A 25592-nucleotide genomic window follows, 5' to 3' on the forward strand; every position below is an offset into this window, starting at 1 on the left:
ATCTTAGTAGAACTTCTGAGAAAGATAATCTAGAGGTTTGGGGGGGGAAGTGTCATCGTGTTGCTGATATGCACCTGTACTTCACATTCCCATCCTCTAATCTCAAGGCAGGGGCAGAAGTAATAACAAGAACAATTTATTATTCATACCCTGCCCATCTGGCTAGGTTTCCCCAGCCACTCTGGGCAGCTCCCAGCAGAATATTAATCATATTTTGGAGGCAGTTAGATAATTCGCACAGCTAGTAGCTTTGCTACCTGCGAGGTTTGGATATGCTTTATGCTAAATGTTTATCATAAGATGAAATTTTACCTGGGGCTACTGTAGCACCTGAATGAACCTGACCATTGGTTGATTTACAACCTAATCCTATACAGGAGCAAGTGGCACTGTTTTTCAGGGGACATACTCCCAAATAAATATGCATAGGATTGCATCTGCTTTGATGGCAAAGTTGAGAATCTGGACTGTGGGGAATACTGTATTTTCTATTCCAACGTATAACATATGCTTGTTTCTTTCCAGTTTACCCAGCCTCCGCCCATTGCTAGATGTTCATTATTTGCCTGTAACAGACATGAGGATTGCCCGGACCTTTCGTTTTACCAACGAAGGACAAGCGTTGTATCTTAGTTCTCCCACAGAAGTCCAGAGATTGAACTACAGCCAGGAGATGTTTGACAATCTGCAGGTGAGTCTGGAAACCTCGTCAAACACTGTGACTGGAAGGGTCTAGAAATGGGCCAAGAAAGAAATTAGAGGAGGGGAAGACATCCCATTCTGTTCCAGAGTGTAGTATGGTGAAAGTACCTGCCTTCTGGTCTGTTGTTTTGCCTAAAATTGATTTGTTTTTGCTCAGGACATGCTTGGGGAGTTGTTCATTCCTGTGGAAACTCCGGAGGCTCAGTACAGAGGCTTTCTGAAGGGGCTGTTTGGTGGAACCGGAGGCACGCTCGACAGAGAAGAGCTCTGTAAGTGATCTTCCCCCTCTCACTCGCATCAAATACAAAACGAAGAAAAAAAGCCAAAGAGAGCTAATAGTGAAGGAGGCATTTGCGTGGCGAGTTCCCGCCTCCCCCCTCAGAAATAAAGACACGAGACACAAGAATTCGAGTTAATGGGTCAAATTAGGCCACAACTTTATTGATTACAAGAATTGAGCGGTATTGGCTTAGGCATTGGTCCTAACAATTAACCGGCTTCAGCCTGCTGGCTGGAAGACTGGTGATGGTTAACCACCAGGAGGAGGAGTCCTGCTGAGGCACGTCAACTAGGAGCTCCCCCCGGAGTTCCCGCTCGGGGGCGTGCCATGGGCCCACACCTCCATAGGCTTAGGACAAGGCCACGCCCCCCGGAATCCTTTACCGGACTACCCTTCCCCCCTTCATCTGCATAACAAAAGATCCATACCCCTACGAATGCCTAACCGCCAATACCGGGGAGTTGTGACGGGTTGCTACGAGGTAGGCGAAAACCAAGTGGCTGGTGCCAATCTGCCAAATGGAAAAATTCCTACCAGGCCCCTTGACGGCGACCAACCAAAGCCCATAGCATCGTCATAGTGCCTATCCTAACGGGTGGGAGGGAAGGGAAAAAACCTGGCTAGCTGAGGCGCAGGAAAGAGCCTCGGCCGCGCCAGAACTAAATGCACGAGGCCACACACCCCGGGCCAGCCAATCGGCTAGCCCAGGGATGACGCGTCTGAGGATTCCCTGGCATCGCGGAGGCTGGAGGCAGCCCCCGCGAGTGTAGAATGGAAGAAAATGAAATTGGTGGCCATGCCTACACAACGTTTTGGATGTGCTGCTTTTCCCTGTGCAACAAAATGGGAAAGATTATTCAAATAGATAATTTTGGTGATAGAGTGGCACCTTGGTACTTGAACGGCTTCCTCCCAAACCAATCGGCTCCCGAATGCCGCAAACCTGGAAGCAAGTGTTCCAGTTTGCAAACGTTTTTCGGAAACCGAACATGGCTTCTGCTTGAGTGCAGGAAGCTCCTGCAGCAAATCAGACGTTGCACCTTGGTTTTTGAATGGTTTCGGGAGTCAAACGGACTCCCAGAACGGATCAAGTTTGAGAACCAAGGTACCACTGTACTATGTTTGACACCACTAATTTAAAACAGATCTTCCACAAGTTGGTGTGGGACGCAGGTGGCTCTGTGGGTTAAACCACAAAGCCTTGGACTTGCGGCGGTTCGAATCCCCGTGACCGGGTAAGCTCCCATTGTTCAGTTCCAGCTCCTGCCAACCTAGCAGTTCGAAAGCACGCCAAAGTGCAGGTAGATAAATAGGTAGCGCTCTGGAGGGAAGGTAAACGGCGTTTCCGTGCGCTGCTCTGGTTCGCAGGAAGCGGCTTAGTCATGCTGGCCACATGACCCAGAAGCTGTACGCCGGCTCTCTCAGCCAATAAAGTGGGATGAGCGCCGCAACCCTAGAGTTGGTCATAACTGGACCTAACAGTCAGGGTTCCCTTTACCTTTAGTGTGCCAAGGGCTATGGCCAGGGTTCTGCATAGATAGGAAGGGGAAATGGCATCCCTTGTCACTGTTCACAAGTTGATCTAACAGGTAAGACTTTCTCCAAAGACTCTTGCTACCTTTCTCTTGTGTGAGCATTTTCCCCTAAGTGTGGGGAGGAGGGAAGTGAGCCTCTGGGGAGACAGAGCTGTGTCTCAGTTGAGTATTCTAGGGTGGTGTATTGGTTAAGTGTGTTGGACGAGGACCTGGGTGACCAGGATCCCAATCCCCACTCAGCCATGAAGCTCATTGGTCTTTGGGCCTATTGGTGTCCCTCAGCCTAAGCTACAGGGTTGTTGTGAAGATAATATGGAGTGGGGGAGTACCATGCATGTCACTGCTCATTGGAGGAAAACCGAGGATATGACTGATTAATAAAATGAAATAATTATCCCTTCAGAAGATGGAGCTGCTTTTGCACAACGGCCCCAGGCTGTTGAACTGTCAGTACAGCATTTCAGCAAGAGGGCATGAAATAACATGCTGGCTGTATTGAATAGATATGTTGAAGGGAAATCTTCTCTCCCCCTGTGGCGATCACACAGAATCCCCGGACGTTTGACGATCTATTGATCCCTGGGCCACCACTGTGATCGCTTCCCAGCTGCAACCAACCCATTTCTCTCGGGTACACATGGAGTCCAGACAGTTGTTAACATTAAACCAAATAAACAAGTTTATTTTAATTTTTTAAAATACTTTTTATTGTCATTTTCCAAAAAACAAAGTAAAACAATCTTTACATTCATTCTTAATGTCATCTTATTTACATTGCGCTAAATCGCGCCTCGACTTCCTTCCCTCCCAGTTGCGGTTTTCATAATGTACATCTCCTCTTGCAGTTTCTTCTGCTTTTCTACACACGTCACAGGAATTATCCTAGTCCTGCTGTAGTTCTTAAACTTCTACAGTTCAATTCTATATATGTCATAAATTTACTCCATTCTTCTGTGACCTTTGACCCTTTTTGGTGTCGAATTTTATTTGTCATTATTGCTAATTCAGCATATTCAAAAAGTTTTACCTGCCATTCCATAACTGTTGGAATCTCTGATGACTTCCATCTTTGTGCTACAAGGACCCTAGCTGCCACCATTGCATATTGAAATAACTTAGGGTCTTCTTTTTTTATTTCATCCCCTATTATCCCTAATAGGAATGCCTCTGGGTTTTTTTGGAAGGTGTATCTAAAAAGTTTCTTTAATTCATCATATATCAGGTTCCAAAATCTTTTCATTTTCTCGCATACCCACCACATATGATAAAGGTCCCCATCTTTATTTTTACATTTCCAACAAACTTTGCTTCCCGTTTTGTACATTTTCACCAATTTGACCGGGGTAACAAGTTTATTTTACAAGCCTTAACAAGTTTATGGTTTCAGATAATTTTTCTTGTCAGTTTCTTAATTTTAGTTTCCTTACCGGCCTATACCTTCCTATTACCTCTAACTGATTATCCCAACTGTCTATCTGACTCCTCTCAACAGATTCTCTCCCTCACATCAAACTATCCCAACCCACAGACGTATCCTCACTCTCCCTTCTCCAACACCCGACTGACTCCCCAACAACTCCAATGCTGACTCTAACTCCTCCCCTTGGCTTCCCACTGGCCAATCACTTCACACTCATTTAACCCTTTCCTTATGACCCAGCATGATGTCACCTAGGAGGGCAAACGCCACCCCCCCTTTTTTTGTTACAAAATGGCATCAACAATTGGGGGGGGGGGAGATAGTATAGAAAGCAAACTCTCTGATTCAGTTCGGAATTCTCTTTGTAGTTGGCGAGGCTACGGCAGGAAAAGCATCTCGCAGTCTTGCTCAGCACATCCCCGGATCGGGTGGCGTCGAAGGGGTGAAAGGAGCCGCGGGCAGCGCAATCGGAGAGTTGGCTCGGGCGCGCATTGCTCTGGATGAGAGGGGGCAGAAACTGGGGGAACTGGATGAAAGGACGGCGAGAATGATGGCCAGTGCAGAAGCTTTCTCCAAACATGCACATGAGGTGAGTGGTGGTCCTCCAATGAGGCGTCAGTTTGCATTTCTTGGCGCAGACATTATGGATCTGATGTGTAGAGATCTTTCCTATTCTGCTTAATTCAAGAGGGTTCTCTGTGTGAAAGAAACTTCATGATGTTTGGGTTATTCCTTCCGAGAAGCTGAGTACAGCTGGCTTAAACTGGTTCTCTTATCTCTTTTTGTCAATATCATGCTGACTATAAAAGTAGGGCCAGAAGGAGCCTGGGTTTCTCTTTCTCTTTTCCTTCTGGTGTGGCGTTCCGTACACAGTATGCTTAGTGTTAAGGTTTAGACTTATTAGACGCTATTGTAAGTTTAAGTTACTGTATTTTTCGCTCCATAAGACACACTTTTTCCCTCCTAAAAAGCAAGGGGAAATGTGTGCGCATCTTATGGAGCGAATGCAGGTGGGAGGCAGGCTCCATGCGGCTCGTGTGGGTTTTCCCCAGGAGGGAGAAGGGACTGACTGGCTGCGTCAGTCCCTTATCCCTTTTCGTAGTAAAGCGCACAAAAGCAGTGCACTCTTTAAAGGGTGTGCGGCTTCTGCAGGAGGTGGGGGGGATTCCCCTACCCCATAGAAAAGACCGTAGGAGCTGTGCACTCTTTAAAGAGCATGTGGCTCTTGCTGGCTTTTGTGGGAGGTGTGGGAAGGGACAGAGGGCAGCCCCTCAGTCGCTTCCCCCACCTCCTGGAAAAGCCCCAAGAGCCGCGCTCCCTTTAAAGAGCCGCGCGGAGCTCTTGGGGGCTCCCCCCCTGAAGTGACGGGCTGCCCTTCTCTCTCCTGGGGAAAAGCCTGCAAGCGCCACACACAGGCTCCATGCGGCTCGTGAAAGGAAGTGCTGAGCAGAGCCTGGGCTGCATACAGGCTCTGCTCAGCACTCCCTTTAAAAAAAATTTTTTTTCTTGCATTCCCCTTCTAAAAACTAGGTGCATCTAATGGTCAGGTGCGTCTTATGGAGCGAAAAATACAGTGAGTCTGCTGCAACTGGATTTCTTATGGACAGTGCCAGTCCTGAATGTATTGGATTTGTGACCATTATGCTCATTTGCCTTCAGTAGCTGTAAAGCTCTGCTGGATAAAATACAATTGCCTCTGGCCTATTTTTTGGAGTCCTGCAACATGTTTAAGTTTTTACTCTGTTAACTATCAATATTGAGGAGAATTTGATAACATGAGGCTTCTCATCTAGACATCAGTGGGGTAGATGGAGTGTGTATTGGCCAGTAATAGCCAGTGTCACTTGGCTTGCCTCAATTCATTTTCAGCTACCGAATGTTAACACCGCTTGTGGGCGGAAGAGGTGTAAAGGACCCCTCACCGCTAGGTCCAGTTGCGGACGACTCTGGGGTTGTGGCGCTCATCTCACTTTATTGGCCGAGGGAGGCGACGTACAGCTTCCGGCTCATGTGGCCAGCAGGACTCTGGCGAACCAGAGCAGCGCACGGAAACACCATTTACCTTCCCGCTGGAGTGGTACCTATTGATCTACTTGCACTGGTGTGCTTTCGAACTGCTAGGTTGGCAGGAGCAGGGACCGAGCAACGGGAGCTCACCCCGTCATTGCGGGGATTTGAACCGCCGACCTCCTGATCGGCAAGCCCTAGGCTCTGTGGTTTAACCCACAGGGCCACCCGCGTGCCCAGAAGAGGTGTACTCTGCTACAAAATATTGGGAATCAATGCTGAACTGTGACTTCTTCATTTGTGTCTCTTGGATAATATTGCTTTTTCACTCCTGCAGGTAATGTTGAAATACAAGGACAAAAAATGGTACCAGTTTTGACTTTTAACCACAAAGAAGCAACACTTCTATGTACTGAGAACAGGAGTCAAAGGACCTTGAGGCCTTATTCTAAAAATCCAGTCGTTGGGCAGAAGCAGCTCCTTGGAATCCCTTTCACACTAGATGATCAAGCGAGAACTTTTTCAGAGACCTAGACGTGGTGGGTCTTTGTAATCAAGTCTACACTGAATCTCTTCCTCCCACCTCCCACTGGAACAATCATCTTTAACAGGTAATGATTTCACTGGAATTAGGTTTGAACTGTGGGGAGGACTGTCGATAGTTTAAAATGTCCTGTACAAAATAGATTGTTAATGCATTTAAACTTTAAACTTTGCATGACTAATTGACTTCTCATACAACAAAAGGTGCAAAAGCAAAGCATGCTGTGACTGAAGAAAAGGGATTTCCTTCTAAGTTCCACAAAAGAAATAAGCAGCAACACTTTCTTTTTAAAGCAAAGAAGTCAGTACATCTCAAGCATGTTGCTCTCAACAGACAATGCCCTGCATTCCTCTCATTTGACATTCCTTTTCTGTAGACAATCCTAGTTTGCAAACACTTGTGCATTTCATTAGTAGAAAAATAAAGTAAGATTAAACTTCTGTGGCCAAATGATGGTGCTTTATTTATGCAGCGGTCGACGTTAGTCAAAGCCCAAAAGGACATCATGTAGCTGTGAGAAAGGAGAACCTTCGCTGGCGATTGGAAATTGCAGGATTGTATAAATACGAGCTGCTTTCCTAGTGTTGGAAAATATAGCAATGAACCAGTTTAGGCCAAGAAATCAACCCCTGTGATCTGTAAGCATGCCAAACACTGAGGGAGACTGATGACCCAATAAAGGGGAAATCGGAAGGTGCCTTGGAGGGAGTCTGAGGTGAGGATTCAGGACCAGGCTCCAGCATTTCAGGGGGTTAGACTAGATGACCCTCAGGATCCCAACTCTGATTCTGTGGGCTCCTGCAGCAGAAGCCAAACATCCAAGTTGTCTCAGCAATGTTCTAGAGCAGCTGGGCGATCACTGACTGGCGTCCCAGTCAGGGTCTGTTTTCTGCTGGGCGCCTTTGGGATCTTGGGGTTTCCAGCTGTGGGGATCTCTCCTCGGGGCGCTTGTTTGCCCCCAAAGAGTCTGGACCAGAGTCCAGTTTGGGGGCAAAAGTCCCAAACCATTGGTGTTTGTCCATTCTGCTGACTTGGCCCACTATTTAGTATGAAACCTCTTTAGTTTGCCAATCAACCACCAAGTTTGTATCAGAGGCGGTTTTAGGGTAGTTTTATGCCACTAAAATTTGGAAACCCAGAGTCTGCCACTTAGGGCTTTTAAGGTTGCATAAATTGTATATGATGCACTCATGCAAACAAAGTGGAACCTTATCTTTTTTAGTTAATCATGAGGTTTCTAATAATAGTAAATTTTTATTTGTACCCCGCCCTCCCCTGCTGGGGCCAAGCTCATAAAACTAACACAGCATACAAAGAACATAAAAACAGGCAATCAATTAATTAAAATACTTCTTAAAATTAGTTCAGAGCAAATTAAAATCTGGACAGATGGCAGTCCATGGGCAAAATTGAGAGTGGTTAATATTCTCCAGGGACAACTGTTGCCACTGGTCTTATAAAGGGCCTGTGAGCGGGCCAGGAGGCCTCTAATGCTTGTTCCTATACAGAAAGAAAAGAATCAAACCGAACCCCAACCAAAGGCCTGGTGGAACAGCTCCGTCTTGCAGGCCCTGCAGAAAGATGTCAAGTCCCGCAGGGCCCTGGTCTTTTGTGACAGAGTGTTCCACCAGATTGGAGCCATGGCCAAAAAAGCCCTGGCTCTGGTCAAGGCAGTCTGATCTCCCTGGGGCCTGGGATCTTCAGGGTGTTATTATTGGCAGACCTGAAGGTCCTCCCATGGGGCAGACCAGGAGAGGCGGTCCCGTAGGTACGAGGGTCCTAGGCCCTATAGGGCTTTAAAGGTTAAAATCAGCACCTTCAACCTGATCCTAAGCCTGAACCACAGAGAGGTTAGGCTGGCCTCAACCAGAGCCAGGGCTTTTTCGGCTGCGGCTCCAACCTGGTGGAACGCTCTGTCCCAAGAGACCAGGGCCCTGCAGGACTTGACATCTTTCCGCAGGGCCTGCAAGACAGAGCTGTTCCGCCTGGCCTTTGGCCAGGGCACAGCCTGACCCCCTCCTTTGGTAATCCTCACAGAACTCTAGCCCAATTGGTTGCCATTAATGTGATTTAAATTAATTTTATAATGAAATGATTTTAGAATGTGTATCATTTTATTGTTGTTAGCCGCTCTGAGCCTGGCTTCGGCTGGGGAGGGTGGGATATAAATACAGTGGTGCCCCGCATGACGAATGCCTCGCAAGACGAAAAACCCGCTAGACGAAAGGGTTTTCCGTTTTTGAGGCGCTTCGCAAGACAAATTTCCCTATGGGCTTGCTTCGCAAGACGAAAACGTCTTGCGAGTTTTTTCGCTTTTTTCTCCCTTTTTCTAAGCCGCTAATAGCTGCTAAGCCGCTAATAGCGCTAATCCGCTAAGCCGCTAATAGGGTTGCTTCGCAAGACGAAGAGACTCGTGGAACGGATTCTTTTCGTCTTGCGAGGCACCACTGTAAAATGTTAATAATACTTATTATTTATTATTATCCTATACTCCACCGGGAGCAAGTGCAGGTGGTATAGCACGAGATAAATGTGCTCCCGCAGCGAGGACCCCGTGAGCAGTACACATAAGAAATTATTGATAAAACACATCTAAAACTCACATGCACACATTAAAATTATAAATACCGCAAATACAAAAATCAGTGTAACTTTAAAAAAAACAACCCGCAGGCATCTAACAATATATCAGGTGGCCTACCTGTCAGAGCACAGTGCTATTCCTTTTTTCAAGTATCACTCCAGCGAAGGAAAGTGATATAAAAAATCTGTTTATTATTTACACAGCAATGAAATAATATAGTTTACAAAGCAAACGATTCATTGGTTAAAATACTAGCAGAAAACCCACAACAGAAGCCAGAATCACAGGATGCTGCTACCTGCTTTAGAGACAGGAAAATCAGAGAAAGTTCATTTTCTCAAAGCAAACCTATTTCACAAATTTACTGCTTTTGAATTGTGCACACTTTGGAAAGTCTGCCAATGTCTTCTACTGTCTCCTGTGCAGATGGTGTAAAATGCAGTGAGTCATATGCATGTATGAATTCCCAGGAGAATGTCATCCTTGTTTTTTGAAAGATGCAAGTATCACAGAAATCTGAGCTATAGCTGCCCTCAATTGTATATTCAGTTGCGCACATTGTGAAATGTTGTTTTTTTTTTTTTTTTTGGGGGGGGGGGGATGAACTGACACAAGCAGCTGGAGAATCAAACTTTCCAGAGGATCCCAGCTAGAAAAGCTAATGTCAAAGCTCAGAATGCTTCTCCCAAGTCAGTTATGAAAGAGAAAAATTGTAGGCCTTCAAATAAATAAATAAATATATTACTAGGAATTAATTTAAATACTTTGCATTTCATTGTGATTTCTAGTTATGCGACACACGTCATTTAGAGCTGCCTTCTCCAACCCGTCACCCTCTAACTCTATTGGACTATGGAGGGCACCAGGTTGGGGAAGTGCGATTTAAAGATTCATATGAGAATTCAAAATTGTCATTGAAAGAAATGGATCCCGTTGTCCAGACTTGTCAGAGATATCTTGCATTTCACTGCAGCATCAGGCAGTGCAGTACAAACTTCTATATTACCTGTTCACAACTCCAGCTCTTGCAGGTCTCCCCAGCTGGGTCCAACTTTGACTTTTACCGACAGTTTCGCCGAGAGTTTTACAGCGTGTTCCATTTCATGTTTAACAATCTGTGCCACCTAAAGGACAAGGCACTTAGAAGAATCAGTGGGACAATAAGGCAGAAAGGGCTGCAGTTTATTTAGTCCAGTTGATCAGACATTTCCAACTGGTATCCTATCTGGAAACGCCTCTAAAAGCGGGTCAGAATTAGGCTGAAATTCAGAGAAGCTGAATGCAAATTTCTGGGAGCCAGAACTCTCCCAGGAAAAGCTCACAACACACCCTCAAGTTTGGGTCTCCCTTTCAAGAAATGCAGCTTTGTACACCCACAGAAAACAGTTACAAGGTATAGGTAAATTGCATGTTACAGCAGAGTAAAAAGCCAATACACAAGTCATTTGTTGCAAACACAACAAGGTGAGAAGAGGAGAATCACATATAAACACTGGGAGATACTATAGATTGGTTCAGCGACAACTCTGAATGGCACCCATATTTCCATCGTACTTCTATAGTTTATTGAAGCCAGCACTGGTGAACAAACAGGGTGGATTTGATTTAAATCAAATTGATTTAAATCACTTTTTTACAGAAAGAGTCATTCTTGCTGGTATCATCTTAATATTTACAACCAGAGGAAGGTTTCATTTTTGGAATAATTAATTTTCAGAGTAGTTTTTCCAGTTATATCAAAAATTACTGATTTGGTTATACTATTAGAAATAGGTAATTATGAAATTATTGTGAGGTTTAATAAGTTAACTGTTTATGTTAGGGCAACTTTTCTGCTGTACTTTATTAGAAGGAGACAAATAATCATTTCCTTAATAACCAATTATTTAACTAAAACAGTAACATTATAGCATATGTATCCATGTTTGTTACCTGATGTGGTTAAACAATTAACTGAATTTTAGCACACATGAAAGGCTTACAACAAATCCTTATTTCCTGATGAATAGCCTTTGGACTATAATGTAATTGAAATAGAAAACTATCTTTAGAAAGATTTTTCCTCCAAAATGTTTTATTTTAAAAATCTGATTTAAATGGAAAAAATATATTTTGATTTTTTTTTAAATCGTTGATTTTTATCCACCCTGTGAACAAACACACCAGCCACATTCTATTAGAGGGATGCACTCCCCAGTTTTCAGTAAAACCAGTTCCTCCTACCTGAATCAGGCTGTCTTCTGCAACCTCATAGAGAAGCTCATCATGCAGCTGGAGGATGAAGAAACCTCCAGGTACGGAATGTATCACCTTCTTCTTTTCCATCCTCTCTGGTTTTCCTAGGCAGAAGGAAACCTAAACAATGACTTAAATCATGCTTATGGTAAGAGCTATACAAATTCACAAGTACCACAAGACATTATTTATATTTGTTCTGTATTGCTATATAATTGTTATGGCCTGTAAACAACTAAAAACTTGGGCTGGATTTGAGTGACGCTTGCTGATGTACTAAAAACTAAGGTAAAAATGGGTTGTTTTAAGAGAGAGAGATAAAAAATATGATGCAGTAGAAATAGCTTGATATTGGGAACCACGGAGGGGGGGAGGGAGGTTTAAGGATTCAGGGAATCCTAAATGTTGATGGTTAGGACTGATGTTTGAATTCAAATGTATAGTGTAAAACTGAATAAAAAAAATTTTGGAGAAAAATATATAATTGTGATGGCTTTGCTCCTTTATTGCTCTGGCATTTCTATTTCTTTAGTATTTCTGTTCCTGTATTGGATAATATCTCATTCCTCTTCTAGGTTTTTAAATAAAATTTAGTTTTATATAAGAATGTTTCTAAAAATTAAGAAAAACGGAAAGTATATTATTCATAATTTGTTATATTTTGTATCAAATATCTTTGCATCTGGGAAAATCATGTGTTTGTAATGCCAGTGTTCAATTCATTCTGTTTAATTCTGCCTCCACCTTTCAGTCTTAAAATAGCTTGTAAATTTGGCCATAACTGTGTATTGTACATTTTTTGTTCCCATTCCAAGTGGGATTTGAGTCTTTTTTCCAATGACTAGCATAAAGCAACCCAGTCAGATGGGTGGGGAAAATAAATATATTCTTAGACTGCAACAATCATATAGAATATTAGTTCTTCTTATTGTACAGGTACTTGCATTAATTAACAAGAATAAAGCAGCATCAAGATTTAATTGTAGTTTCATTATTTTCTGTATTTTGAAACCAAAAGCCACTATATGGATAAAGCTGCTACATTTCCAACATTTATCATATATATCATGAAGCTTTTCAGGCGTCATTTGGTTATCATTTTACTACAGTTTTCAAGTATATTTGAACATGATGAAAAAGTATTACCTATTCTCAAAATATTCACTCTTGCAGGCATCAAACGTTATTGCAGCCCCTAAATAAATGACTGTACTGCAAAGCTTATTTTTTTCTTTGTTTTTTTCCACAATGTTAGATTTAAAAAAAAAGGTAAAATTCTACTTGTTTTACCTACGTCACTTTCTAGCATTAGAAAGCTGTTTTCAAAGTTTATGCTGTCCCTTGCATAGAATCATAAATGAAATAAATCATGAATGAGTGCCCTTGCTGCTGTAATTTAAGAAAAATCCATTTTTCTTGGCTAATGCCATCACCTCTAATACAACAAGCCACGTGAGCATTAGAGTCTTCTATCTGATGAAGTAATAATAATAATTTTTATTTATACCCCGCCCTCCCCAGCCAAGGCCGGGCTCAGGGCGGCTAACAAGCAATAATAAAAACAAGTTGAATGAATACAACTTAAAAACAAGATTAAAATATTCAAATATTAAAATGCAGCCTCATCACAGGAGGAGAAAGGAAAAAGTAGGGGCTAACCCACAAGTTCCTCATACCTCGATTTCTACAAAGTCTTCAAAGCCTTGCTCAAGGGATCAGGAAAATGTAAATGAGCACAGGGAAATCACGGTGACTTGGGAATAGTGACCCACCATTTGAAATCATTTTAATGGCATACATGCAGCCCAAATCCAGCTGTTTCATACAGAGAGGAGGCTCTCAGAAGAGAACACTATCCCCCACTCAGTAACATTTTTAGTTTGGGAACATTTGCTACCAAATACAAAGCCAGAGGAGAAAACATACCCGTTTGTCTTTTTTGGAACGAGCTCTCCAAGTGTCCATAAGATTTTACTGCTGAAGGGAAAGATTCCAGCTGAGCCTGAATATTCACTGTGGCTGTTTTGACAATATCCGCTGCAGAGCCCTGGACGACAGTATTCACAGCTTGCCTCTCTGCCTAAAGTTACAAGATGACTTAGAAGAAGAAGCCAACTTCCCCTCCCCAACAACAACAAATCTTTTCAGTGCAGAGTTTCCAGCCTGAACCCCTAAAAGGAGGAATAGAAGGGACAGAAGTTTTGAGGAAATTGCAGCTGTCTAGTCTTCCTTCCGCATCTCAAGCCTGAGTGAGTGGGACAAGCAGGGAGAGAACAGATGGGAAGGAAAGCCTTGCAGAAAGCAAGAATCCCAAAAGTAACCTTCAGCTTTGCACAGTCCCTCCAATCCCTGCTCAGTTGCAATGCACAACTAGTTGAAAACAGAGCAGTGGATTCTGAAGTTTTAGAAGGAAATGTTAGGAGCAGCTATGGAAAACTGCTATATTCTTCTGGTATTGCTTGCCGTTTCAGTAAGACAGTTGAGGGCACCTTGGTCCCTGAAAGCTCCTCCAGCCAAAAGGAGATCCAACATGCACAAGAAATGTGCAAACTAAATTTAAGCTGGCTCATCTTAGATTGAATGGGCACAGTAATATCACTGGGGGGAGAGTAAAACTCAGCTAGCTCAATGGATCTCCCTGCTCAGCTAGATTTTAGCAGCTGAAAAAAACACTTCTTTGCATACCTGAGCCTTTTTGTAAGGATTTGAGTCTTTAATTGCTGGCAGGTATCTACGCCGCCCCATGATTGTCTGCACAAACCCATCTCTGCTGCACTTCCGGACTGTTTCTCTCAGGAATTTCTGAATACCTATTTAAAAAAAAAGAAAGTGTGTTGTGCAACTTCCAGTTCAATCCAAAATATTCAACAGCAGCTGCTCTAGTTAATTCTGTGGATATGCTGACATTTCATACGGACGCTTCCATGCTTGGGTGTCAATATGTTCAGAACTTCCCTATCCCATCAGCTTAAGAAAGGAAAAGAATATACAAGGAAACTCTTCCCAATTTATTTTGTTGTTATATTTTACCTTTCAGCTGCAAGATTGTGGAAACGTGCAAATCAACAGTGGATGTACAGCTTTCTTTGCTGTTTTGTTTATTACATTTCTATCCCACCTTCCTTCCATCATGAAGTTTAAGGCAGCATACATGCAGTAAGGTAAAGGTAAAGGAGCCCTGGACGATTAAGTCCAGTCAAAGGTGACTATAGGGTTGCAGCGCTCATCTCGCTTTCAGGCTGAGGGAGCCGGCGTTTGTCCGCAGAAAGCTTTCCAGGTCATGCGGCCAGCATGACTAAACCACTTCTGGCGCAACTGAACACCGTGACAGAAGCTAGAGTGCACAGAAACGCCATTTACCTTCCCGCCACAGTGGTACCTATTTATCAACTTGCACTGGTGTGCTTTTGAACTGCTAGGTTGGCAGGAGCTGGGACAGAGCAACAAGAGCTCACTCTATCAAGGGGATTCAATGACCTCAAAACTTTGTTCAGTCACATGCCAGTGTTTTATTTTTTTCTGCTATCCAATTCTGCAGCCTACAGACCACTGTATGTACCATGTACATGTACATTCATAGCGTTTCATTTTGAATTTTGGATAATACACGGAACTCCAAGTTGCCACAACTCTTAAGAGTTTATGTAAGGTAAGTTCTTGGCTCAGTATCTTGAACTCCCCTTTAAACCCACACCAAAAAGGTTACCAAAAACATAGGCAAAGAGATTTACACAACTCACTATATGCTTGATATTAGTAATCAGTTAATTATGCCAAAAAGCCAGGACAATCAGATGCTAGCAATCTTTACCTGAGTATCTTGATTTGAAGGAGTCAATGTAGCAGGAGGCATCTTTTTCCTCAACACCCATCTGCTCTCCTAAAGATTTCGCTCCTATTCCATATATTATTCCATAACAAATCTAGAAAAATAATGCAATTTTAATTTTAATTCTAGAGTACACTCTACAACCAAGGGGACTAAAGTGCGCGAAAAACTGTTGGATTACTTATGAGGTTTGTTAGCAACAAAGGACACAAATCTAAAACATTCAATATGCCAGAGTTTGCTCATTTGCTATTTAGTTGAATCCATCCCTCAGCCTGTACAACTTATTTCAAAACCCACTATCATTCAATTATATGAAAATGTTCCAAGAATTCTAGATGCTTCCGTAAGTTACCTGCTTGGCTTGTTGCCTTAAATCATCCCCAACTGCTTCAGAGTCAATCATCTTCCACTCGGCCGCAATGCTTTTGAACACATCAGAACCATCATTTAAGACCTGCAGAAGCCGCTTGTCACAGCACAAATGAGCCAGGATCCTCAACTCAAGCTGGGAATAATCAGCTGCCAAGATCAAGCCTCCTGCAGCCAATAAAACAGAATAATTCCTAAAGTGGACATTTATTTCAGGTAGTAAAACAGGTTCCTTCTTTGAAATTATTGTTCATTCAAGCAATCCACAAACATGGGATTCTGCTTTGTTTGAAAATGGAAGCAAATGCTCCTGATTTCTTCCTGCACCTGTGAAATCTGAGAAAGGAAGGAGCGAGGGCACGGGCCCAAGGTCGGCCCAACTCATTCACAAAGCAGGAAACCATGGTTTCTTGTTAGGTCTGTAAAGAACCATTTTGCATACTATCTTTGAAAACATTGAGCTTCTTCAGATGCAATGCCAAAACATGACGACTAAGGAGCCTAGTCGCTACAATACCATGCCGCTTCATCTGAATGTGCAAACTATGGTGTGTTTTTGCCTGCAAACCTAGGGCCGCCATACATCTGGATTTTCCCAGACATTACCAGGATTTCAAAGGTGGAATTGACGTCCAGGGGGAATTTCTGTAAGGCGGCGCTTTGTCCTGGATCTTAGGCAAGTCAATCAACAACTTTTGGGGTGTCCTGGTTCATACTTTTTGAAATACGGCAACCCCATGCAAACCATGACAATAAGCTCTGGTTTGCGATCTTGGTTAGATGAAAAGTACAAGCCATAGTTTGCCCATTTCAGAAAAAAGCTGATAAACTATGATTTCCTTCAAACAGTGACGGGGAGTGACGCATAAGAAGAGGCAGCAGTACATGATGCTGCCAAGCTTTCTCAGGCTTGTTCATGTAACATCAAACCTTGGTTGCCATTGGGTCTGAATAGGCTCATTGTGTCAGCACAATATAACTGCTCAATTCTGTATATCCCTCTTCTACTTTTTAGCTCTATAATGAGGCAATTCTCAAGGTGTTACCTGGAAATGGCACAAAGGCATGCCTCATGCTAACAGAAAATGGTACTTTCCCCCCACTGGGTTCAGCAAGACTCCTTTGTCCATGTGGTAGCACAGAATGCTTTCTCCATCTGTAAAATAAAATTAAATAACTGGCATCTAATTGACTTCTGTAAGACACACAATGTTAAACCAAACAGCAGGGTTAAATCTAATATCTGTAGCAGGTAAACACAAAATAACTTCATATTTATGGCTGACTGTTACTCTTGTTTGCATGCAATAGGCTAGTCAAGCAGTAATTTCTAGAGGGTGGGTTTTGTTGCTTGATATGCCTGGCTTGCAAGGTTGGACATTTATAGCCAAGCAAATAATTATTAAAAAATGCATCTATTCAGATACTTCAAAGTTTTTTCTCATCTTCATTTTCATACAACACTCCACACACACAAACTTCTTTTCATTCCCAATATGGTTCCAATAAGATGTTGCAGTACTTGTGACTAGCCTATTATAGCAATGCACTTTGTATGTACTTATTGTGATGTGCCATCTCTGGCCTTGGCAGTAGGCACATGAATTTCATGTACATCCTGCAGTTTCAGGACGTGAGGTTTTGGTGACACTTTGCAAGGTGTACATATGGGAAAATATCTACCTTGATGGCCTTCGTTTTAGAGAGTACTTGTACAAACCTCACTCCAGTTGGCTTTTCCTGAACTCCTGTATATTTATCTAAAGATCAGGTTTTTGAATAATTAGATGCTGTAGCCATGAAACCTTATTTGTGTGCCCCTTCCACGAGAGTTCTGGAGGGGGGCAACCTGAGAACAGGCCTTTTCTGAGGAATGCTCTCTCCAGGGAGGCTCCCCTGGCGCCTTCATTACATGTCTTTTGGAGCCAGGCAAAAATGCTCCTCTATAACCTGGCCACTGGCTGATTTGACAAATCAACAGATTTTTAAGTGTATTGGGGGGAGGGGACTATTGGCTTGTTTTTGTTATTTATTTTGTGTTTTCATTTTGTATTTTTATGCTGTAAAGCACCCAGTGATCATTGGATGAAGGGCGGTATACAAATTTAATAAATAAAATAAGATACTATGGGAAAGAACAAAACAGTGGACCAAAAATTGTCCTTTTTTGTTTATAAATGCAAGTGTAAAGGTAAAGGGACCCCTGACCATTAGGTCCAGTCGTGACCGACTCTGGGGTTGCAGTGCTCATCTCGCTTTACTGGCCAAGGGAGCCGGCATACAGCTTCTGGGTCATGTGGCCAGCATGACTAAGCCACTTCTGGCGAACCAGAGCAGCACACGGAAATGCCGTTTACCTTCCCGCCGGAGCGGTACCTATTGATCTACTTGCACTTTGACGTGCTTTGGAACTGCTAGGTTGGCAGGAGCTGGGACCGAGCAACGGGAGCTCACCCCGTCGCGGGGATTCGAACCGCCAACCTTCCGATCGGCAAGTCCTAGGCTCTGTGGTTTAACCAACAGTGCCACCCACATCCACAAATGCAAGTGTGGCAATGTGCAAATGCAGGCAATTAGGGAAACTCCACAACCACATCAGTTTACAGATTATTCCTAATGTTTCCTGCCAGCAGCTACTGTATTAACTACAGACCCAAGACGTGGTCAAGGGGGACAAGATGCAGCCACCTTGCTAACGTCAAGCCAGTGTGATTAATGCTTTGATGGAAGACGTTCTGGGAACTCAGTGCAAGCCACCTTCAGTTTCATGGTGGAAAAAAGGCATCCCAACTTTGATACATTCTGGTCTTTTCAGGAAGGTATCAGAAAAAATCTGAGAGCTGATAAAAAAAAAAAATAGATGAGAAAACTTTACCTGCTTCTGAGTAAACTGAACCCATTGTGTTCCTTCTGGGAAGGTGGGCTCTCTTCAACCATGGTTGGCATTTCAATTTCAAAGTCTTTTGGCACATTCTGTATATTTGGTTCCCTGAAGCTTATACGGCCTAAAAGCAAACGTGGTGCAAAGGTGAAAAGACAGGCAGTATGTTGCAGTACAGCAGACGTCTGAAGGAATACTGAAGCTAAAAATAAGCACTAAATGCTGAACTGCAAAAACAGACTTGACCAACAGGCTTCCAGTTTTGCAGAACAAAGTACTCTTTAAAAGATGGTGCTCAATTAGTACATTTCAAAATTCTAGTGTTTATATGGAATACATATGATGCAAATTTAAAAAGCTCACTCCATGAGTTACAGAGAGCTGAGGTGACAAAGCATCAAGCAAACTGGCAGGTTAAGCAACCAAGTGACTGGGGGTGGGGGATAAGTACAGTGGTGCCTCGCAAGACGAAAAGAATCGGTTCCGTGATTCTCTTCGTCTAGCGGGTTTTTCGTCTTGCAAGGTGTTCGTCTTGCGGGGCACCACTGTAACACCCATTTCAATAATTTTTTTAAGCATCAGATTTGACCAACAAGGGCACAGCAATGGCACTGTGTTCAAGGAGATAAATCCTATATAGCTCAGGGGCTACATCCTCGGTAAGCCTGTAGAAACCGAGCTTTCGATTTTACCCAAGACAGCAAGCTTCAGGGGCCACAGTAAACAAGGAAATTTTGGAGAAAGGGTAAAAAGAAAACTGCACTAATATACAGTTCCACACAATACAGATCTAGCTAGTAGGACAGCTCAGAAAAAGAGGCTTAGTTAAGAGCAGAGTGAGTTCAGCAGTCGGGCAAGGAGGCCTCAAAGTAGCAGGTGGGCATTTCAGTAATTTAAAAAGAAATGTAACCACAGGACAATGGTGGGGAACCTCCAGTCTGCAGACCCAAATAGGTCCACCAGCCCTCTGAATTTGGCCCACAAGGCCATCTGAATAAACCATACATGCCTGTTAGCCACCTGACATCAGGCACAGAGGTATCTGATCTCCAATATTAACATGAAGCACCACTGCGCAAAGATGGGGAAGAAACATCTGCATGCTTCTGGGATTTGGCAGGTGGGCAGTCCTTCCAAGCTGCCGAAATAGCCTGTGGAGGTTGGGCCAGTTCTGGATGTGGTCCCGCAGCTTGAACCAGTTCCACATTCCTGCTCTAGGGACACTCAATCAATGAGTGATCTTTCCCGCAACAAGTGCCATCAGACAAAAACCGCAAAGCTTCCATGATTCCTTTGGACCATGCGCTAGCCTTCCTGGTTCTTTTTCAGTCATACGTTGATAAACCGCCAAGGAGATACCTTCCGATGTAAAAAGCACCTGCTACCTGTAGCGCTGTGAGTCTGAGAAACAGGATAGATCCGTTCCATGCCCAGCACAGGGTTTAAACGCTTCTCCCTCTGCAGTGGAAACACCACTTTGGTCATGGCATTGGTGATCTTCCTCCATTCTAAAATCAGGCCTGGCAAGGGGTGCAAGGCCCTCAGTTTCTCCAGAACATCCTATGGAAATTAACCATGGCACAAGTCAGTTTGCTGTCTTTCACACTGATTCTTTGTAACATAGGGAACAACCCTCGAAAAATATTCTGGGCTATATGAGGGTACAGCCAGGCAAGCATGGTACCGGGAGTCCTGAACCAAGGACCTCCTTTCTCTTCTGCTTTGACTCTGCCGTAGACGGGACAGAAGATGACAAAGCAGAGCCATTGTGACGCTTGGAGAAAAGAGACCTCCTAGCACATAGGGAGTGGGTTGGGAGATGATGGGAAAGGTCAACCAGCCCCTCTCTCTTATTGTTTACTGCCTTTTCTCTTCTTGGACCTTTCCCCCTTAAGGCTTACAGAAAGCCCTAAGCAAACTTGTCTTCTCATCCCAAGACAGGAAGCCAAAAATGCTTTTCCTGGCTGAACAATTGCCTTAGTGCAATGTTGAATGGAATTCGCTGCCACAATAATGCGTCATAGCCACTGGCTTAGTAAACATTTTTGAAAGGATCAAGCAGATTGGGGTTGGGCTAGGTGACCTTTGCGGTCATTTCCAACCCTACAATTCTAGGATTCTATGAAGACCAGTTAGGCATGGTTGCTACGGTGAGCTGCAGTTAGTACAGCTCAAGGGCGAAAACATCTGAGGCCTTTAAGTAATGCATGGAATTGATAATACTGAGTCAGGTAACACAACGGTAATGTGCTGAAACTGAAGTAGGCAACTTGATTTTTGTGTGGACATCACTTATGCAAAACTAGCAATTGTGAAACATACAGTGGTACCTCGGGTTACAGATGCTTCAGGTTACAGACTCCGCTAACCCAGAAATAGTACCTCGGGTTAAGAACTTTGCTTCAGGTTGAGAACAGAAATCGTGTTCCGGCGACGCGGCAGCAGCAGGAGGCCCCATTAACTAAAGTGGTGCTTCAGGTTAAGAACAGTTTCAGGTTAAGAACAGACCTCCAGAATGAATTAAGTTCTTAACCCGAGGTACCACCAGTGGGTTTTTATGAATCACTAGCTTCCCACAAAGGCTAGAAAGGATGCTTCTCCAGGGGTTGCACACAAACAATATACCTTGGTTGTACTGAATTGCTTGCCTAATTTGGCAATTTTTCCATTTGCTATTTTCCTTCCAGTGTAACCTAATGTTTTCTTGCCCCTTTGCACTTTTGATTCTCCATTGAATGGCAACTTCTGCTCCAAAAACAGCACCTGAAAGAGTTAGTAAATTCAGTCAATGGAATCTTGCCATTTTCTTGGGGCTTAGACAACTTCTCCTTCCCATGCCTACTTCTTACACTACAGTTAACTGTATTTTTGGTTTTTATGGAAGCCGCCCAGAGTGGCTGGGGAGGCCCAGCCAGATGGGCGGGGTATAAATAATAAATTATTATTATTATTATTATTATTATTATTATTATTATTATTATTAACTGAGATTGTAGCTAATCCATTAGCCGACCACCTCTGCGAGGCCACAAACTCCCATTTTACCAATACTGGATTTTTTAAAAACCAACTTTGTAACCAAACACCTCTAGGCACCAGGCAAAAACGTTCCTTTTTGACCAGGCCTTTGGTTTATTTGATTGACATCCTTTTAACATGTGGGGTTTTGAGGGGGTATTGGGTTGTTGTTTTTATTTTGATTGTGTATTTTGTGGTTTTATATTCTGATTTTGTTCTGTGAACTGCCCCGAGACCTTTGGGTATAGGGCAGTATATAAATTCAATTAATAATAATAATAATAATAATAATAATAATAATAATAATAGTGAGGTAATTAAGGAGAAGTTAGTTAAGTAAGAATCTGACCCCTCATTTTCTGCAGAAAATATTAAGAACACTTTAACTAAAATGACGCAAACAATGGCAGCTGCTGATTTAATTTTTTATTGGAAGTTTAGAGTCTGTGTGTCTCTCTAGTCTCTCTCTGGACTCAGATGAAGAAGTCCTACTGGTGCAACGGGGCTTTCCCTCCCCCCTCTTCCCTCAGCACATCCCTCCCCCCCCCTTAATTGGCATAGGGAGACCCGGAGAATCCCTGGAACAGGACGACGAGGCTGGGGCGGTGAGAGATGGAACATCATTCCACTGAATTCCTCCCACGATGTGTTGAGAACAGTCTCTCATCAGAAGGAACCGGCACTCTGGCCAACTGAAGGACGGCAACTTTGTCCCACTCAAAATTTCACTGGAGGATTTGTTTATCAGTTTTCTCCCACTGATCACAATAAGGACAGGGCTCACTCTATTGAAAGGGGCCATGTGTTCAGTACCTCAGCAATGTCATCAGGACAGGTCAAGGAGAAACTGTGACCTGCCAGCTGATATATCAGATTCTCAATCTCGTTGAGTTTCGCTTCCATGACATGTTTCTGCATCTCACACTCAACTGTGCTAAATCCAATGCCGTTGAGCTCCAGCAAGGCCAGGCAATACTGATTTGGCATCTCCACTTTACAAAAAGCATCTGTGGTACACAATGACAAATGAGGCAAAAGACAACATTCGTTCAGTGTCACAAAACACACAATGACGGAAGAGAATTACTTGAATTATTATTATTAATAATAATAATAATAATAATAATAATAATAATAAAGATGGTGGTGCCTGCACCAGTTACCCCTCCACTCCACCCCACTAACAATCTCAGTAGCTCTTAATAATAGGTTACACAAGGAGTATCTGCAGAGTGCAGAGTGAATAAGAATTTGTGAGTCAAGGAATTGAAAGCAAGACGGCTAGAGTTAGAGGCCTATCACACCTGAGAAGGTTTCATACTGGCAACAAACAAAATGTCAGTAGAGCAGGAGACTCTTAATCTCAGAGTCGTGGGTTCGAGCTCCACCCTGGGAAAAGATTCCTGCATTGAAGGGGCTTGGACTAGATGGCCCTTGTGGTCCCTTCCAACTCTACAATTCTAAAAGTCTATGAAAATGTACCTATTGAATCATAATCATTCATTGTTTGTATTGCCAAAGTCACACTCCTTGCGCCCAAGGTTCAGGGCATCACAATTACAAAAAAGGACTGTGTTGCAAAAAGAAAAATGGGGGGCCGGCGGGGGAGAGAGTTCATTGTCACGTGTGAAAATATGTTTGTCATTAGTAAAAAGTACTGATATTCTGTCACTTTCCAAACATGTTTAATCATAGCAAAATACAAACAATTTCACACTACAGCGTATAAGGTTTTTAGATTTTCTAACTTGTGTCTGAAATTCAACTGGAGACTAGCGTACTTTAAACTTAATTCATAGGGTGGTATTTAACTAAGTGAATTGACATTAATGAACATGGCTAAGTTAGGTGCATTAATATTAATAGCTCTACTCTGAGTAAAACTTAGTTAAAATCACCCATGGGGTAAGCTCTTAGCGTTCTCACCTTGCAAGTTATCTTTATGCAACAGAGTATTGAGATGCTCCATAATATGAAAGACAAGAACAGACTCCACAGCTGCTCTGTATCGTCCAGAATGATCTGCGCTGGCGCTGAGCCCCAGACTCTGACACCCTTGGCCTGCTCCAAGTTTCTCCAGCAAGAACAGTTCCTGAGGAAGGAAATTGGTGACCATGTTGTGAAGGGAGCGCTCTTTAGACTCAGGATCCAACAGCCAACACGCCACCTAGAAAGAGGGAAGTGCAAAGCACACTTAACTCAAAATGCGTTCTCCGTCCCCCACAAGAATGCAACAAGATTTGGGTATATGCATGTGCGCCCCTCCCCAAAGATAGGAACTTATAAGTTCTATTTCTGGCAATTGCTAGGGGATTTAAACATTGATTTTAAACCTCACACCCGCTTTACAGATAGAGGTAGGCTGTCTGAATTGTGCATTGCTTTGTAACGATTTGTTGGGTCTCTAGACCATAATAAAGATTGATTGACTGAGAAGATAGAAAAAGGGTTAGCTATAAAACCTTTGGGTCCTCATAGCATCCTGCCAAAGAGATGCCACAGGCCTTCAGGAGGATCTTGTAGTGATGAATGAAATCATACACAGCAAGCGAAAACGCTCTTGTGGAATCCTGCAGGTGTAATTGAAGATGCTGCAACCTCTCTGCTGCGGCCAAGTTCTGATCCAGGGGAGGCGGTTCCAAACTGGCACTGATTTCTAAAACAACAGAGAAACCATCTTATTTAAGTATTATGACAAGGACCCATGGGGGGAAAGAGGGAGGAAGAGGGTATGCCTATACATACATTATTTTCCCTTGTACAGGGCAGTATAAAAATCACCCTTGCCTCTTGGCTCTCTTACTCGCAGTCTCCAGCTCCCATTATTAAGAGCACAGCACCACCCTCCTTATTCATAGGCTTCAAAGCTCACGCCTTATTCTTCCATCTTTCCCCAGTTCTCTACCATTCCCACCTGTGCCGTTTGGTCTTTTCTCAGAAGTATCCTACTTCTTCCCATGGATCTGAACTCCCAGCCATCAGCTTCCCCACTTGCACCTTACACAAGGCTGCGTCCCAAACTCAGTTAAATCTTTTCCTGCTGGAATCCTATGTGAGATTTTTTTACCCCCAAGCAATCCAAGCTCTGCCATCCCTCAGAAAAGCTGAACCTTTCGTCAGTATTCTGTGATTGTTCTCTGTCCAGATAAACCATAACTGCGACTCTTATGGACAAAACAATACTTTATAATTTTGTTAAGATGGATTTGGGAAGGCAGCAAGATGCTACGCATAGGCTTCTCTAAAGTGCATACCTTTAGAAAACACTTCCTTACCAGTCTGTTCTTGAGATTTCTGTTGCAATGAAATGTAATAAGCATCCTTTCCACCCCAACACACAGCTAATCCAACTACCAGCAGGTCTTCACAGGCTGTAACAGGAAATCCATCACCTTCATATTGAATCACCTGGTGCACGTTCCCTATGAACACACAAAGATTAAAATCTGTTAGACCCCCTGAAGTTCCTGCAAATTGTGTGCAAGGCATACTTTCCATTCCTGCTTTTAAAATTATCTTTATGATAGCGGTAGGGGAACCTTTGGCCTGCAGACCTGATTAGGGTCCCAATGTAGATTGCAGGGCAGTTTCTCCCAAACCCACCTGCCCCACACCTGGCCTCATCTGAAATGTCATGTGAGGGCTTGTGGAAACAAGGCTGACAACTGGGAGCCTTGAAGTGTGTTCCAAATGCTGCACTGTCAATGAAGACTTGTAGTCGTTATTGATCAGCTGATAGGCACTGACTTCAAACTCCCCGCTAGCCATTCCCAGCCGAAAAGTAGAGCTTGAAGTCAGTGCAACAGTCATGGTTCTTTGGGCCACATGTTAAATGACAGATATACCGTATTTTTCCTTCTATAACACACAGATTTTTTCTCCTAAAAAGGAAGGAGAAATGTCTGTGTGTGTTATTGAGCGAATGTGTGGTCCCTGGAGCCAAATAGTGCAAGGGGAGGCAAAAAAAAGCAGGCAAAAATCAAATCGCGCGTCTCCTAGAAGGGAAACCTGAAAGAGGAAGCGGCTGCTTTCCGGCATTCTGCCTCAGGGTCTTACTGCCCACCCACCTCTGTTTCCTTGCTGTGTTTACTCAAACGGAACAAAGAGCAGGGAAAGCCCCTCCCCTCCAAGCAAGCAGAGGGGAAAGCTGAAAACATGCAGGAGGGAGAGAGAGAGAGAGCGCGC

At 43.4% G+C, this 25592-nt stretch overlaps 2 protein-coding genes across 7 annotated transcripts in view; one reads left to right on the forward strand and one right to left on the reverse strand.

Moving 5' to 3' along the window:
- Positions 1-12287, forward strand: part of STXBP5L (syntaxin binding protein 5L) — a 68842-nt gene extending 56555 nt beyond the window's left edge. For 2 of the 3 annotated variants that reach the window (XM_079960233.1, XM_079960234.1), the window contains 4 exons: positions 526-691; positions 860-971; positions 4306-4526; positions 6282-6928. In XM_079960233.1, coding sequence (XP_079816359.1) covers positions 526-691; positions 860-971; positions 4306-4526; positions 6282-6323 — 541 coding nt within the window. In that variant the 3' untranslated portion in view covers positions 6324-6928. Of the gene's footprint in view, positions 1-525; positions 692-859; positions 972-4305; positions 4527-6281; positions 6929-11238 lie in introns of those variants that run through there. The other variant, XR_013834517.1, reaches the window with a different exon arrangement.
- The window catches only part of POLQ (DNA polymerase theta), a gene marked incomplete at its 5' end in the record, with an annotated part of 48878 nt that continues 29597 nt past the window's right edge, over positions 6312-25592 (reverse strand). Inside the window, 14 exons of one of the 4 annotated variants that reach the window (XM_079960208.1) lie at positions 6312-10196; positions 11296-11411; positions 13234-13387; positions 13993-14117; positions 15119-15230; positions 15492-15676; positions 16555-16664; positions 18384-18513; positions 19775-19949; positions 21015-21152; positions 22221-22414; positions 23334-23574; positions 23870-24063; positions 24683-24829. In XM_079960208.1, the coding sequence (XP_079816334.1) occupies positions 10083-10196; positions 11296-11411; positions 13234-13387; positions 13993-14117; positions 15119-15230; positions 15492-15676; positions 16555-16664; positions 18384-18513; positions 19775-19949; positions 21015-21152; positions 22221-22414; positions 23334-23574; positions 23870-24063; positions 24683-24829 (2135 nt within the window). In that variant the 3' untranslated portion in view covers positions 6312-10082. Of the gene's footprint in view, positions 11412-13233; positions 13388-13992; positions 14118-15118; positions 15231-15491; positions 15677-16554; positions 16665-18383; positions 18514-19767; positions 19950-21014; positions 21153-22220; positions 22415-23333; positions 23575-23869; positions 24064-24682; positions 24830-25592 lie in introns of those variants that run through there. The other 3 variants (XM_079960207.1, XR_013834515.1, XR_013834516.1) reach the window with 3 other exon arrangements.

Source organism: Podarcis cretensis (assembly GCF_951804945.1).
Source record: "Podarcis cretensis genome assembly, chromosome: 17".
Taxonomy (NCBI): Eukaryota; Metazoa; Chordata; class Lepidosauria; order Squamata; family Lacertidae; genus Podarcis; species Podarcis cretensis.